The 16,283-nt window shown below is 35.5% G+C and overlaps 1 protein-coding gene across 1 annotated transcript; it reads left to right on the top strand.

Annotated features, from left to right (window-relative positions):
- The first annotated feature begins 2,659 nt into the window (after nucleotides 1-2,659).
- On the top strand, nucleotides 2,660-7,945 carry LOC133857635 (sulfate transporter 2.1-like). The gene is made up of 12 exons (XM_062292913.1): nucleotides 2,660-3,087; nucleotides 3,309-3,357; nucleotides 3,461-3,668; nucleotides 3,762-3,936; nucleotides 4,105-4,170; nucleotides 4,303-4,533; nucleotides 4,632-4,758; nucleotides 5,308-5,594; nucleotides 6,650-6,843; nucleotides 6,929-7,014; nucleotides 7,225-7,301; nucleotides 7,456-7,945. Exons 1-12 carry the CDS (start codon nucleotides 2,761-2,763, stop codon nucleotides 7,600-7,602), a joined length of 1,974 nt encoding a protein of 657 aa, XP_062148897.1. The 5' UTR covers nucleotides 2,660-2,760; the 3' UTR covers nucleotides 7,603-7,945.
- The last annotated feature ends 8,338 nt before the right edge of the window (nucleotides 7,946-16,283 follow it).

The following is a 16,283-nucleotide window of genomic DNA, read 5'->3' as shown; positions in this document are numbered from 1 at the left end:
TAAGTTGCTACACATTCCATAACGAGTAAACTATGTTAATTTCTCCAAAACTTTCAAAGCTGGATGCCATTACCATTAAAAATATAATTTAGAGCCACTACGTACAAAATAAGAATAAAATGGTAATTTTGCTGCAAAGCTCAGGGTGCTCTCACTGCAGCAGAATTTGTTAGAGATCTCGGCCTAGCTTGGACGACGCATCATAATGAAAGGGGATCGATGTGTTTCGTGTAGTGACTGCTATCAAATCTTACCGATAGAATTGGAGCAGGTATGGATCGATCACTAAAAAATGATATGCAAGGGATTCTTTATAAGTTCTCTGATTGGCAAATTGTCCGCGTGGGAAGAGATCGGCTAATTATTTTGCCTATAAACTAGCAAAAGTGGCTGTGGAACAAAGTATAGATCAAATTAAATTTCACATTTTATTTATGATATTATTTTGATAGGGCTCGAAAGAAATCTAAAGCCTAAAAGAAATAAAATACGGAATAATAAAATAAGATAGATAAGAAATTTTACGTGATTCGGTCGATGACCTACGTCCACAGGATAAAGCCCTAAGACTACATTATGCTCTTATTGCTTGGTTAATTTACAATACAAATAATCCTTATTTATAAGAATATAGATAGAATAGAAAATGATATGTAAAGAGAATATAATCAATTACAATTAATGAGGATTAAATCAAATCCTACAATATATGGAGAGTTCCGTAATTACGGTATCAATATATTCTCTAACATCCCCTTGCAAACTAAAGGTGGAAGATTCTGAAATCTTAAGTTTGATTTTTTTTTTTTTGAATGTTGGGTCAAATATAACCCAATTTGGAGAATAGCTTTCTTCTTCGTCTTCCTCCTCCTTCTTCTTCATCTTCTTCTTCTTCTTCGAGCCAACAGTGGGTTAAATAAGCTTGGGTAGCGAGGTTTCGGGTAATACCTCGAAGGCTAAACACATAATGGGCCATCTACGGGCCAAAGAAAATGAGCCAACTATTGGCTGAAATGGGCATGGATTTTTAAAGAATACCTTAAATGCCAAAAGAAAGGTAGGGCCATCTATGGGCCAAAATAAGAGCCAACTATGAGCTAAAATGGGCTTGGGTTTGAAACAATCCCACAAAGGCCGAATACAAGTAATGGGCTAACAAATGGCCAAAAACAATATGGACAACTTTGGCATCTTTTAATGATTTTTTTTCTTCTTCTTTTTCTTCCTTTTTTTTTTTTTTTTTTTTTTTTTTTTTTTTTTTTTTTTTTTTTTTTTTTTTAATTTTCATCTTCGTGAGACTACCCATTGGGCATTCACAACCAAAACTACATCCTTTTTTTTTTTTTTCATACCTTGCATCTGCATCACACAAATTGTTTAGAAACGCAAGTTACGCAGCACACTCTTCCTTTCTTGCTGAACCAGGAAACAGCACCGGTGCTTCTGGACGGTGGACTGACGCTGTCGAGGGCGTTGGTGGTGGCGGCGGAGGCGAGATGGGTTGCTGTTGGAGAGAATTGCCGAAAACGGTGGCTCACTAGTGAACGGTGATGGTGGGTTGCAGAAGCGTGGAAGGAGGCCGGAGGGACTATGTCGTGCGGTGTCGGAGAGGATGGCTAGAATTGGTTGCGGCACCACTGAGGCGACGGTGGGCTGGAACTGGTTGCCTTTGCTGGTTGCTAGGTGGTGTCTAGATCTACGACAGCGAGGTGGACTAGGGTGGACAGTGAGCTGGAGGCCAAAGGAAGGAGGACGGCGTCTTCTTCGGGGATATCTTGTGTTGAGGCAAACTAGAAACCCTTTCTTTTTTTTTCTTTTTTCTTTTTTTTTCAGGAACAGTATGAAATCTCCCTATAACGAAATTTCCTCTTCTTTTTTTTTCTTTTTTTTTTCGTCAAATACACTGCAATATCTATGGAAATGAGATTTGCAAAGCATTGACTATAAGAAAAATGAAATACAAGAAAATGAAAAATAAGGGAAATAAATCACAGGACCATTGGATCAAACACTGGCGTTAGCCTATATAGCTCTGATACCATGAAAGAAATCTAAAACCTAAAAGAAATAAAATGCGGAATAATAAAATAAGATAGACAATAAATTTTACGTGGTTCGGTCGATGACCTATGTCCACAGGATAAAGCCCTAAGGCTACATTATGCTCTTATTGCTTGGTTAATTTACAATACAAATGATCCTTATTTATAAGGATATAGAGAGAATACAAAATGATATGTAAAGAGAATATAATCAAATCAGAATTAAATGTTTTCAAATCTGATTTGATTATAATCAATTATAATTAATGAAGATTAAATCAAATTCTACAATATATAGAGACTTCCGTAATTACGGTATCAATATATTCTCTAACAGGGCTACATGCTCGATCTATTTTTATGAGGTGGATAAAGAAGAAAATTTGTTAAGAAAAAAGAAAAAGAATTACCGCCCTAGCACTTACAGGATATCTGATAATTGATATTTAGACATGTCACTTGAGTGGAGTTTGGATTTAAGTTTACAACTCGCTCATGTACTTTATACCTAACAGATTACAAATCTAGGCAAGTAAAGTTTCTTTTATTAAAAAAAAAAACTCTCCACCATCGCATTTTTACCTTTTCTTTGTGTTTTATAAGGTGCTGCAATGGTCCTTGTAGTTTAGCCTCAAATTTGGTCTGCTAATATTGATGCTCGCTTTGCTCTGAGAGTGAGAGTACAGCTCCTTTTCACGTTCCCCCAAACACTTCAACTATGGCTGCTCCAGCCACGGAGACCTCCTCACCGGAGGAAATCCCGGACCTCGAGAAGAATGCCAGCCATGCCGAAAGGGCTCAGTGGGTGCTTAATGCCCCCGAGCCGCCAAGTCCGTGGCATGAGCTCATTGATTCTGTGACGGACACCGTTTTACCTTGTGGAAACAAGTTCTTGTCCCTCAAGAATCAGCCTGGACCAGAACTTGTCGTTTCATTCTTGCAAGGTGTATTCCCGATCCTTGTTTGGTGTCGAAGCTACACGGCAACAAAATTTAAGAACGATTTGCTGGCTGGTCTAACTATTTCTAGCCTCTGCATCCCCCAGGTAAACAAAAGTACTTGATGCAGGGCGGGTTTCAATCATGCATACCCGCTTTAATAAAAAAATCATATCTCGAGTTTTCCAACGCTACCCGACTTGCCTCCATTCGATGTCAGAAACTCGAGATACGACATTTATTAAAGTAGGTCTGATTGAAACCAGCCCAGTAATATAAAAAGAACCAGTGTTTCCATAATGTCTTATTGTGAGATTCAATATTGCAGAGTATTGGATATGCAACTTTAGCAAAACTTGATCCCCAATATGGCCTCTGTAAGTGACTTAATTCAATGAGTACTACTACTGGTTGTGGTAATTTTTTGCTGACATGCTTTTGAAAGTCAATTATATTTGAAACTTATGATTCTCCAACTAGATACGAGTGTGGTGCCGCCTCTTATTTATGCTGCTATGGGAACTTCAAGAGAGATAGCAATTGGACCCGTAGCTGTGGTTTCACTGCTTTTGCCCTCGATGATTCAGCAGTTACAGGATCCTGTGGCTGATCCAATTTCCTACACAAAGCTTGTTTTGACGGCAACATTCTTTGCAGGGATCTTTCAAGCTGCCTTTGGAATTCTCAGGTGAGTATTCGATCTTCTCCTTATTAGTCTCGACCTAAAGTACATCTGACGATCATGACTGACTTCTTGTTTTTTTCCTTTCCAAATTTACAGGTTAGGATTTCTTGTGGATTTCCTATCCCATGCTGCTATTGTGGGATTTGTGGCTGGAGCAGCCATAGTAATTGGGCTTCAACAACTGAAGGGACTACTTGGGATCAGTCACTTCACAACCAAGACTGATATAATATCTGTGTTGGAATCAGTTTGGAGAGCAATTCATCATCATGTATATTCCTTTTTCTATTTTTTTTTTTCCTTTAGGGGAAAAGAAGTGGGGAGCGGTAGAGTCTAGAAAGCATATATTCACAAAGCACAATGAGTGAAAGAAATTTGAGAATTTGTTCTCATTTGAACAGTTCATAATTTAATATTCTTTCTACTTCTTCCATTGCAGTGGGATCCTCATAACTTTATCCTTGGGTGTGCATTCCTGAGTTTCATCCTAATTGCTCGATTTCTGGTGAGTGAATCGGACAATCAGTATTTATTTGTTAAATCATAACTTGTTTTAAAAGTTTAAGCCAATAAAAAAAAATGATGAAATATAATTATTTAATTTATATTCTAATACTCTACGCTCATTAATTCTCAGGCAAAAAAGAAAAGGAGACTCTTCTGGCTACCCGCCATTGCTCCTCTCCTCTCTGTTATATTATCCACTCTCATTGTTTTTCTGACAAGAGCGGATGAACATGGCATTAAGATTGTGAAACACATCAAAGGAGGCATCAATCCAAGCTCAGTTCATCAGTTACAGCTCAATGGCCCTTACGTCGGAGAAGTGGCTAAAGTTGGACTGATTGTTGCCGTTGTTGCACTCACGGTCGGTGACCATTTATTCAATTTTCAACAGTCGTACGTACAAAACGAATATCTTAATTAAACTTCCTAACAGTAGTGTAACAATTTCATCAATTTCAGGAAGCGATCGCTGTCGGCCGATCTTTTGCATCGATAAGAGGATACCACCTTGATGGAAACAAAGAAATGGTTGCCATGGGCTTCATGAACATCATAGGTTCTTTCACTTCTTGCTATGTTGCAACTGGTAAGCTTCCTTCTGTTACTGTTTTGTGATGTCATTAACTTTTTCTTTTCTTCAACGCTTCTTAATTCCTCTATAAATATTATTACTCATTATAATACAATTCAATATATTAAAGATATAAACCTAAGGACTTTTATCGATCTCTTTCTGCTTCCGCTCTTCTCTTTCACTTTATATATTTTTATATGGTATAATTTAAGCCACTTCTCTTTTGGCTCCCATACCAGCAGGTAGGGGCGGAACCACCCTAAGGCTTGGTGGGGTTTCGGGCCTTCCAAATTTTCAAAACCGTCATCAAATTTTAAAATGTAGTTATTTTTATAAAATGGACTCCCCCAGCTTTTATATTTTTAGTTTTGAACCCTCCCAAATTATTTTTCTTGTTCCGCCCCCGTGAGCAGGACTTTGCCAACACAACCAAATTAGATTCTCCTTTTGGATTCTGTTGTAAATATTTCTCCATTTATGTTTAACATTACTAATTAATATTCTATTTAATTCCCCATGTCTTAGCCTTTTATTAACTTAATAAACCATTAAACTATGCAGGATCATTCTCACGCAGTGCAGTAAACTTCAGTGCCGGTTGTGAAACTTTAGTCTCCAATATTGTGATGGCAATTACAGTGATTATATCATTACAATTGTTCACAAGGCTCTTATATTACACTCCATTAGCAATCCTTGCGTCAATAATTCTTTCTGCACTTCCGGGACTCATTGACCTTAATGAAGCTTACAATATTTGGAAGATTGATAAATTTGATTTCCTTACTTGCATCGCAGCCTTCTTCGGCGTGTTGTTTGCATCCGTGGAGATCGGCCTTCTAGTTGCGGTAACACTTTTTTACTTTTGTGTAATTAAACATGCCTGTGTTTAATCATAGTATGAAATATATAATAAAGAATGAAGAGCTTAAAAAGAAAGTGATAATTGTTAAATTAGTAGTCGGAAAAACTTTAGCCCATGAAAATAGTGTATTAATATTTAATTATTTTCCAAAACTCTATCAAACACGTTTGGATTGCACCCCCACAAATATATAGATTGTGATTCACAAATCAATAAATGTTTGGTTCAACCCCTCATGGTGGATCCCTAAAATTGTGTATATATATATAGTAGTCACCAATTTCAATTTAAGTATACCCCACCATTTTTCTAAGCACCTTCTGCCCCCCCCCCCCCGGTGAGTGGTCCCAGTTCTTGAGACACCAAGCATGGATATATGCTGAAATGTGTGATCGATGTAATGAGTGAATTGTGTGAGACCACCGATAGTTTTTGCTAGCTAGTGGGTTGCCCATCTTTAAAGACACCGAGCACAATGAAATGGGATTTGACATTCAAATAATGATCTCTCTTTCATGGTAGTCTATTAATCCATTAAGCTTCACCACTGTATTCAAATTCTTGTTGGTTGGCTCTCCACATACTGAGGGCAAGAAGTTAGGTAGGTTTTTGTGGGGCTCTGACAATTTTTTATACAATTTATGAATATTCAACATAAACTTGATCAACACAAAATTTGAGGTTAAGATTGACTTATGTAATTTTATACTCATATTTCGACATGACCCAATCGAACTCGACACGCGAGATTTAAGGCTTCCATTGTTGACATGCATGACCCGCTAACTCATCACGAAACTAGTGGATTAAGATTAAAGAGTTCAAATTATGGTCGACCTATATAACTTTATTTATATTATTCGACACGATGTTGATGATAATTCACATTTGAGGGGAAAACAATAATAAAAAATAAAAATTCCCGACAAAAGGTAGGAGTATGCAAGTCAAACCCGTTTGCTGCTGAACTGAACTGGTGTGATAATATTATTGGCTAACTGTGGCGCATTAAGTGAAATACAAGGTTGTTGCATGCAGGTAGGGATATCGTTTGCAAAGATCGTTCTCATCTCAATTCGACCAGGAACAGAAACTCTTGGACGAATTCCTGGAACTGATATGTTCTGCGACATCAACCAGTATCCCATGGCTGCAAAAACTCCTGGAGTTGTGATAATCCGTGTTAAGTCCGCCTTGCTCTGTTTTGCAAATGCAAATATCATTGTAGAAAGGTACGTACTTGACACATACATATATACACGCACGCACACTAGAAAGATTCAAAGTTAACTGTTTGACTTTTGTTGCTTGTTCAAGGACTATGAGATGGGTTACAGAAGAAGCGGAGGACACAAAAGGAAATGCAAAAAGGACTATTCAACTCGTAGTTCTTGACACGTCCAGTAAGTTTTTAACTTTATTTGAATTTGGAAGAATATGTCTGCCGTTAGTAATTAAAAAATTGCTTCATTCGAACCATATATGATATATCATAGTGGAAGGCCAGGCCTCTTATATTAATAATTAATTATGCAGAGACTGCAGTGCATATATAGATTCTGCTTTCAAGAGGTTTGTAAATTCTTTTTCTTTTGGGTTTTATAATATTGTAGGTCTAATGGACATCGACACATCAGGAATTGCTAGCCTTCGGGAATTGCATAAGAATCTCACGTCACATGGAATGGAGGTAAGGCTGCAGTAACTTTTTTTATTTTATTTTTACAGGGGAGTGGTGGAGGAGGTATGTCAATCAATTTCGAATCGTTGGATTTTTTTAATTTTATTTCGTACCCTTTAATCGACTCTCTCTCTCTCTCTCTCTCTCTCTCTCTCTCTCACAGTTCGCCATTGCCAGTCCAAGGTGGCAAGTTATTCACAAGCTAAGGCTAGCGAACTTTGTGAGTAAAATTGGAGGAAATGTCTTCTTGACTGTTGGAGAAGCTGTGGATGCAAGTCTTGGTGCAAAAAGGGCTACCATTCAAGCGTAAATGACTGATCTGCCAAGAGGACTGAAGGAAAAATAAATTAATAATAAAGTGTTACTTGTTGCTTGCTTCTCTCTTGTGTCGTGGAGTCCCATACGTACTGCTTATGTACATATAGAAGTACTGGGACGTATAATAATGAGAGATGGTTTTGATCTCCTCATTCCTAGTAGACAAACAGGAGTGTCAGGGAGAAAATAAGATGTTCTAATAGCTGTAATTTTGGTGTTGTGAGTGTTTTGTGTGGGAGATCTGTAATATTATAAAACTTGTGTTTTGTGTTTGGTGTTTGGAGCCATGTATAAAACTTGGCACTCAATAAGAACATCTCCGGCAGTGTTATGCATTTTAGTTAATAAAAATCATCATTTTCTACTGTTAAAGTATTGATTAAGTGATTAAATTTACCTCTTCCTATCAGCTTAAACTTTTGGGACAAGTGGTAATTTAACATTGTATCAGAGCCAAAGGTCCTGAGTTCGAACCTTAACTCGGTCATTTACCTCCTATTTCAATTAAATATTCCACGTGTTGGGCCTCACCTATTAAAAGGAAGTCTGAGCCCACACGTGAGGGGGAGTGTTAAAGTATTGATTAAGTAATTAAATTTACCTCTTCCTATCAGCTTAAGCTTTTGGGACAAGTGATAATTTAACATCTACTTTACCTTGTACTTTTACAATACAAGCTCTCAAACAGATTTTTTATTTCATTTTCTTTCTTCAAGTATTATTTTTTCAGTATTTTTTTATTGTTTTATAAAACCACCAAGAGAGAAGATTGAGAAATGACTATAGCAAAAAGAAAAGAGAGAGAAAGAGAGACGAGAAAGAAATTATTTAAAAAAAAACTGCATAAGCTACCGCGAGTGTTTGTCAAAAAGTAGTTAATCAAAACACAAAAAATTACTATGTTTTAGATAAGGAGAAGATAAGCTCTTGGAATATGGACGTGATTTTTATCTTGTATTAGCTAAATATACAGAGTGTAAAAGTTTTAGAACATCTCCTGAACATGATTTGTAACTTATATTATCTTAATAGACAGAATATAAAGGTTTTAAAGCATAAGCTAAAAAAGCTGTGTAATTTTTGAAGGTTGTGTTCACTAATTTGAAACAAAGTGGGGGTTATTGACTCATGGATTCTTTCATCCACAAAGTACCAAAATGTCGGCCCCGTTTGAAAACCTCCTTACTCTCCCCTTCCCTTGTGTTTTTTTTTTTTTTGAATGAATTAAAATTAAAATTGATGTGATATAAAGTTGAAATAATTTATATGGAAAAATGAAAAAAATTTCTATTGTAGTGAGTTTTTTATTTAAAAAGTAATAAGAAAGTGTTGATGTGATATAAAAAGTGAAAAAAGTTAAGAATATTTTGAAGTTGATTTTTTTTTGGAGAAGTAAAAGGAAGGGGAGGGAAGAGGGAAGTGGTTTTAAAACGGGCCGTCAACTCCGGGTTGACCCTAAAATGATGGCATTTCAAATCATTTCATACTATGATTGGAAGTATATATATACAATATCAAAATTACACCTTACCAAACGAGTTTTTCGTGCTCACGTACAATTATATATTTTAGAATTATATAATGGAATGCGTAAGTATTTTATGTTTTTTTTTTTTCCTTGTTATTTCTATTTCTCTTTTTCTCTTTGTTGTTTGGGTTAAAAATAAAAAATAAGAAAAAAAATTGTTTAAATGGTATAAAGAAAAAATAGATAATTAGATGAAAAATGTATTTAAAAAGTCATTATCTTAAAAAAATAATAATAATAATAATAATTAATTATTTTAGATAAAAATTTAGAAAATTAATTGTGAACCACGAGTAAAAGCCATACTATGCAATTCAAGCCCAATGAGTAAATGACTCTTTATCACTAATCACTCTCTATCGAGGGAGGGATAACAAGTATCCCCATCACTCGGGATGAGACTCGAATTAGCAACTTGTTTTTTGCACATGATAGCCTCATTTTTTACCGAGCCAATCTTCGGGAGTGGGGAAGAATTCTGGATCTTTTAGCCGCTTTTCTTCAGTCAAAACACATGACCAGATATCAGAACAAATATCCTCCATGTGGCGGGAGTTGATTCTACTCAACAATATGAAAAATACCTAGTTCTTCCAGCTCTTATTGGAAGATCTAGGGTTTCTACTTTCAATGCCATCAAAGGCCGGATTTGGAACAAAATAAACTATTGGAAGGAGAAGTTTGTTACACATGCAGGGAAGGAGATCCTCCTCAAGGTGGTTATCTAGGCTATCCCAACTAACACAATGAGTAATTTCCAGCTATCAAAAACACTTAGTCGTGAAATAAACACTATGACAAGAAAATTCTGGTTGGGCTTCAAATAAAATGATAAAAAGATTGCGTGATGGGATGGAATGGCCAAGGCAGGAACAAAGACTCAGGAGGATTGGGGTATAGAGAGCTGGATTGTTTCAATTTGGCTCTTCTAGCTGGAGACTCCAGCCTCCAACAGCCCGAGTCCCAGGCAGCCAAGGTAATTCCAAAGAAATACTATCCGGAAGATTGTTTCTTGAATTCTAATCTAGGAAGGAGGCCATCCTACACATGGAGTATTTGGCAAGCTAAACCCCTACTCTAGGAGGGGGTAATGTGGAAGGTTGGGAATGGATCGCAAGTTCGAATATGGGGCGACAAATGGATCAATTCCACCTATTCACACATGATCTTAGATCCTAGACGAATTTAATTTGAACAAGGAGGCTAGAGTTACAGAGTTCATAAGTCAAGAAGCAAATTGGTGGAACGTACATTTCATTAATCACATCTTCCCAACGAAGACTATTGAGCGAATTTACAGCATGGCAATTAGTCCCCAGACACAGGCTGACAAATTGATCTGGGTTGGAACCAAAACTGGTATCTTCTCCGTTCGGAGTGCATACCACCTTGAGGTTGAGAGATGGGCCCGGGTTCATGGTAGTAGTTCGACATCTTCAGCATCCAAGTCCATTTAGAAACGATTTTGGCAGTTGAGGTTACCCCGAGCCATCCTAATGTTTATGTGGCGAGCTTGGAATGACATATTACCTACAAAGGAGAAGCTCTTCTGATGAAAGATTGTTCTGGATCCGGGATGCCCAATGTGCAGGAAAGAGGCTGAATCTAGCGGTCACTCACTCTGGTGGTTCGATGCATCCAAAGAGGTCTGGGCAGAGTGTAGCCGGTGCATTCAGAAATGCATGATTGAAGAGGAAAGAATTTCTCACCATTTTTGAGAAGTTGAGCGACCAGTTGGAGCGAGATGACCTGGAGCTTGTTGCCATGGTAGCCTAGAAGATCTGGCTACGAAGAAATAGATTTTCCTTTGGGGGTTCGGTGTTGCCCCCATCCTACTTATGGAGAAGCGCCACTGAGTCCCTTGACGATTTCCGGAAGGTGCAAGCTACTATTCGGTCCCCTCCCCAAGCCCAGCATCCCTCAACCATACACAATGGTCAAAGCCTCTGCCAAGACGGATTAAAATGAACTGGGATGCTGCACTGAACAGGAGAAACAAATTGATGGGGGTGGGTCTCATAGCCTGGGATCACTCAGGTACGGTACGGGCATCCATGTGCATTGTTGTGCCCTATGTTTTCGACCCAACGATCGTAGAAGCCATTGGTGCTCAAAAAGGAGTGGAGTTTGGCCGACACATGGGTTTCCACTCGATTGATTTGGAGGGAGGCGCTCGGGAAATTGTTGATGCTTTGGGGAAAGTATACGAATGTTGTGGAAGATACAGGAGCATTATTGCTGACACCAAAAAGCTACTTACGTACTTTCAGTCTTCGACAGTCAAACATGTTAGAGGAGTAGTATCAGATTCCCAACCATTTTTGTTAAATTTAGGGAATAAAATTACTTTTTGCTTCCCTATAAAAAAAAAATCTCACAATAGATTCCCTTATCTTTCACTATATCAATTAAATACTCTTTTTTACTCTTATTTTATTATTTTTTCTCTTTCCTACTTTTATCTTTTTATTCATTTCTTTTCTTCTCTCTTCCTCTTCCCTTTTCTCTTCCATAACCGAATACTTTCTTTGGACTCATCACAAATGGAGGTTCCAAAAATGGATGAAGCCCTCAAGGTCTTGAACTCCTCTCTTTCTCTTATCAAATGACGTCTCAAAATTCTCAACCAATCGCCGACTCGAAATTGGTTTGTTTCCATTCTCTTCTCCCCTAAAACTGTTTTTCTCATTTTGATTTTCCTTTCTTTCTTTTTTTTTTTCTTTTTTTTTTTTTTTTTCCTTTAAGCTCCCCACTACTCTGATCATCATCTTTTTTCAGTTTTAAGGCTCAATTTCGGTTATGGGTATTAAAAGTTTTGGTTTGTCAAAGGATGAGATTTGCTCCAGAAAATTCTTGTTTCCCACGCAGAGAGACACCCAGAACTTGCTCCAGAATTCCAAAATCAAGTTCCTCAACCAAGTGCAGGGCCCACCAACCCCCTCTTGGCCGACAGTGGCCTCTTCGCTGGTGTACTTTTCGATGTGGTCGATGCCATGCATCCCGCCTTTCTCTCCCTCTTTGCGAGAACCAAAGGAAAGGAGAGAAACTCAGAACGAAGAAGAAGAAACGTGACAGAGGCATCAGAGGGGAGAGAATATTTATGAATATAATAATGGATTTTGTGTCTACAGTGACGCCCTATGTATTGGGAGTTACTATAGATTCCCATCCAAATTATCTAAATATAGGGCATCTGCTGTGGGAGATTTTTTGGTGTTTTTCATAAAAATTTTCCCTAAATATAGGAAAGAGAACCAATATAGGGAGACTGCTGCTAGTGCTCTTAGGAGAGAAGGAAACAGAGATCCCCATTAGCTTGCCAAGTTGGTTGTTTCCAGACATCTGATCCATGTATGGGTTGACTTGTATCCCAGTGGTATCTCGGGAATTGTATGTGTGAAACAATGAGTTTTTCTATTAATATATGACAATTAAGATCACCTTAAAAGAAAGAGAAAAAAAAAAGAGAAAGAAAAAATCTAATCACTCTATCTATATTTTGAATGAAACTAAATATATATATACACATAGAAACTTCTTTGCACCCATTAGCTTGCATTTACGTCTAACGGGCAACGAATTATGGGATTTTTTTTTCACTTCAAATTAAATAAATTTTATGATCAAAATTTAAAATTAGTGCATATAATGATGTACATCATGATATTAATGTCAATATGTATTTTTAAAAAATAAAATAATATAACATTATATACACTATTAAATATACTAACTTTAAATCATGATGCACTACTATAAAATAAATATTATCTATTTTAAAAGAAATGGAGAGGTGCTATGCGTGAAAACCACATTTTGGATTAGTGGTCCATGAATTGCTGGCTTGTTATTGGGGTCAACGGAAGGTATTTTGTATTAAAGAAAGAAAGAAAGAAAGAAGAACTCAGAAAAGAAAGCGTCTAGATTCAATGTATTTGAGCCTTATTTCACTTTATTGCTTTAGTGGGCGGGCGAACCGCATATACATGTGAGCTAGCTAGCTAGCTTATTGCTTAGGAAAGGCTTTTCCACTTTGTTTGAATTTCAACCATTAATTAGCACATGATACTCTAAGCCTAAGGTTGTGGGTTTGGGTGACATGAAGAGGTGGATGGATGTCTTAAATCGATCCCAAGTTAATTCGTCAAAATTAACAAAAATAAAGAAAGAAAGCTAATATATATAATTAAGAACACGAATGGAAGTGATTATTCTTGAAATTAATTCAGCTTTATTTGTGACACACATTAATTCAATGTTTGCCGCCTAGCTAGCTAGCTAGGGCATATATACCATAAAAGTATGAATTTTTATTGGTTAATTGATCAGCATTTCCTAGAGAGAATACATGTACACGTAACAGCAGCTTCTAGGATCACATATTATAATGTTTGCTTGCTTAATTGTGTGTTGTTCTTTCCCTTGTAATACATACTGGAAATATATATATATATATATATATATTAAACATGGATATTAGTTATAAGAGAAAGGTACACATGCACTCTCTAACTAACACTTAATTTGCAATGTACGATTAAAAATTGCATCAGTGTCTTTTAAACTATAAAATAATTTGCAATGTACCCCAAATGATAAAAATGCCCCAACTCCCAAGCATTATTTTTTACACACAAAAAAAAAAAAAAAAAAAAAAAAAAAAAAAAAAAAAGAGAAATGCTAGAGGTATTAAATCTTTAACCAAGCTAAGAGATGGGTATCAAGATGATGTGGAGCTTATTCATTAGAGTCTTTGGAGATGATCGAAACAATTAATAAAAATAAATGCTACGGGTACTAATGAATAAGTTCCACATCATTTTGGTACACATTTTTTAGTAAAAGATTTATACTTTTCTTAGTTATAATTTAGTTGTAAATTTTAATGCTCCATATGATGAAGTCGGCATGTGATCACGTGGATATATGCCTATTTGTTTTGGTGCAGAATCTTCCAAATTTAAAACCAAAGTAATTAAGATGAACATAATTAAGGTACTGTGTTACAAAGTAACTTTTCTTAATTAAGACGCTATTTTTTTCACTAATTTTGTTCAATTGATGTGCATTGGGCTATAGCAAATACACATCTAGAACATAATGGAGCTCAAAAAAATTTCTGATGTTTGGTTGCCTTTTTGTACAAAACGAAATGTAAGCAGAATACAAGCTAGCTAGTAGATTCTATTTGCGTTTGAGTTCTTTTTCTGCAGAAAAATGGAACCAAACTATCACAAAATTTAAAACATAAGGCCTTGAGAGAGATAGTACGTACATAGATGAGAGAAATTTTTCATTATTGAAAACTGGCAATGAGTGGGCTATTTTGACCTTCGACACCAATTAACAGGTACTTAATTTGACAGACTATTCATATTTATAAGAATAATGATTTACTACTACCCAAAAATATTATTTTTTACCACCTTATCTATGTGGCAAGGTAGTTCCCCACTAGACAAGGTGATGAAAAGTGGTATTTTTAGGTGGTGGTGAATCATTACGCTATTTATAATTAACGGTTATTTAATTATGACCGTTAAATCATAATTGTTAATAGAGAAAAATCATATTTAGACCCTATATTTTTATCTTATTTTAATTTAGTCCTTAGGTTTCTAATTTCAAGAAGATTGTCCTAGGTTTTACCTAGATTTTAAATAAGTCCCTCTATTACTTTTTCGTAAAAAATGAATAGTTTGTCGTATGTCATGTGTGTTTCAATTAACACGCTAGCATTCATATCATCACTTAATATTTCATTGTTGTATCATTGAGCCTCAAATCATTCATAATAAATAAATAATAAATAAATAATAGAAATAAATAAAAAAAGGCACAGACAAAACAAAAAAACAAAAAGCTAGCGTGTTAAATGAAACACACATAACGAATAAAAAATAATTAACTTTGACGGTAAAGTGATAAAGGAACTAATTTAAAATTTGAGTAAAACTTAAGGACCTTATTTTTAAATTTAAAAACCTAAGGACTAAATTTAAATCAAATGAAAACTTAAGGGTTAAATATGATTTTCCCCTTGTTAATAATGATTACTTTATTTCAACCGTTAAGTCAAACTTAATTTAATATTACAGTTGACATAACTAACGATCAAGTAAATCCAACGGTTAGACCTTACTTAAAAGCATATGACGATCTAGATCCAATCACCAAATCGTACAATCATAATCGTCCAAAAATTAACGATTATAATTTGATCACTCTGAGCTCTGATGCTTCGTACGCCATCAAGGTAGCCCTATAGCCACACACATGCGCGTATTTTAGAGCATACATCCAAGCATTATTCTAAAATAATAGCTAATTGGTGTGAGTTGGCATTATCCATTTTAAATGAAATGGATGCTATCTATTTTATGGTTAGGATTTAAAGTTAACATATCTAATAGTGTATATGATTTCACATTATTTTAAATTTTAAAAGACGTGTTAATATTGACTTTATATACTAACTTCAAATCCTAACCTTTTATTTAAAATAAATAGTATTCATTTCATTTATTCTCATTTGGGATTCTCTTCTTTCAAGACTCAATAAATGCCTTCCATTGTGAAATGTTCTCAAAATAAAAACATATATGCATTCATACTTATACTAATTTTGAACATAAAAATGTTGGGATACTATAACTTTTACTCAAAGTACTATATTTTAAAATAATTAAACTGTTATACCCATGTGACCGTCCATAATTTACTTTATTCTATCATAACACTATTTTAATGAACGAACTTATCTATATGTTAGTTTTACATTCACACAAAATTGTTTACTGTTTTAGGGTGACATTAATGTACGTAACTTTCTCTTCTTTTTTTCTCAATATTTTGGATTTTATTTTTTTAACCACAATTGAGCCTTAATTAAAAATCACTGACTAACCATTCTACCAAGCCTTAAAAAGATTTTTTCTTGTTAAACAAAACTTAATTAATTAACATTATACTATTGTTAATTGGGGCCTTATTCCATTAATTAGGAGCCCATTAGGTGGCCGCCTAATTGGCCAAGCCAATTATGGACTTCAAAGTCAGGTTTATAAGAGAACATTCTAATTAATAATATGAACTTTTTTGGAATTAAAGAATATTACGGTGGATTAAAGTCGTACTATTACAAG

The sequence above is a fragment of the Alnus glutinosa genome, chromosome 14 (assembly GCF_958979055.1).
Source record: "Alnus glutinosa chromosome 14, dhAlnGlut1.1, whole genome shotgun sequence".
Lineage (NCBI taxonomy): Eukaryota > Viridiplantae > Streptophyta > Magnoliopsida > Fagales > Betulaceae > Alnus > Alnus glutinosa.
The sequence above is the reverse complement of the archived record's forward strand: the minus strand, read 5'-3'. Positions and strand labels throughout refer to the sequence as shown.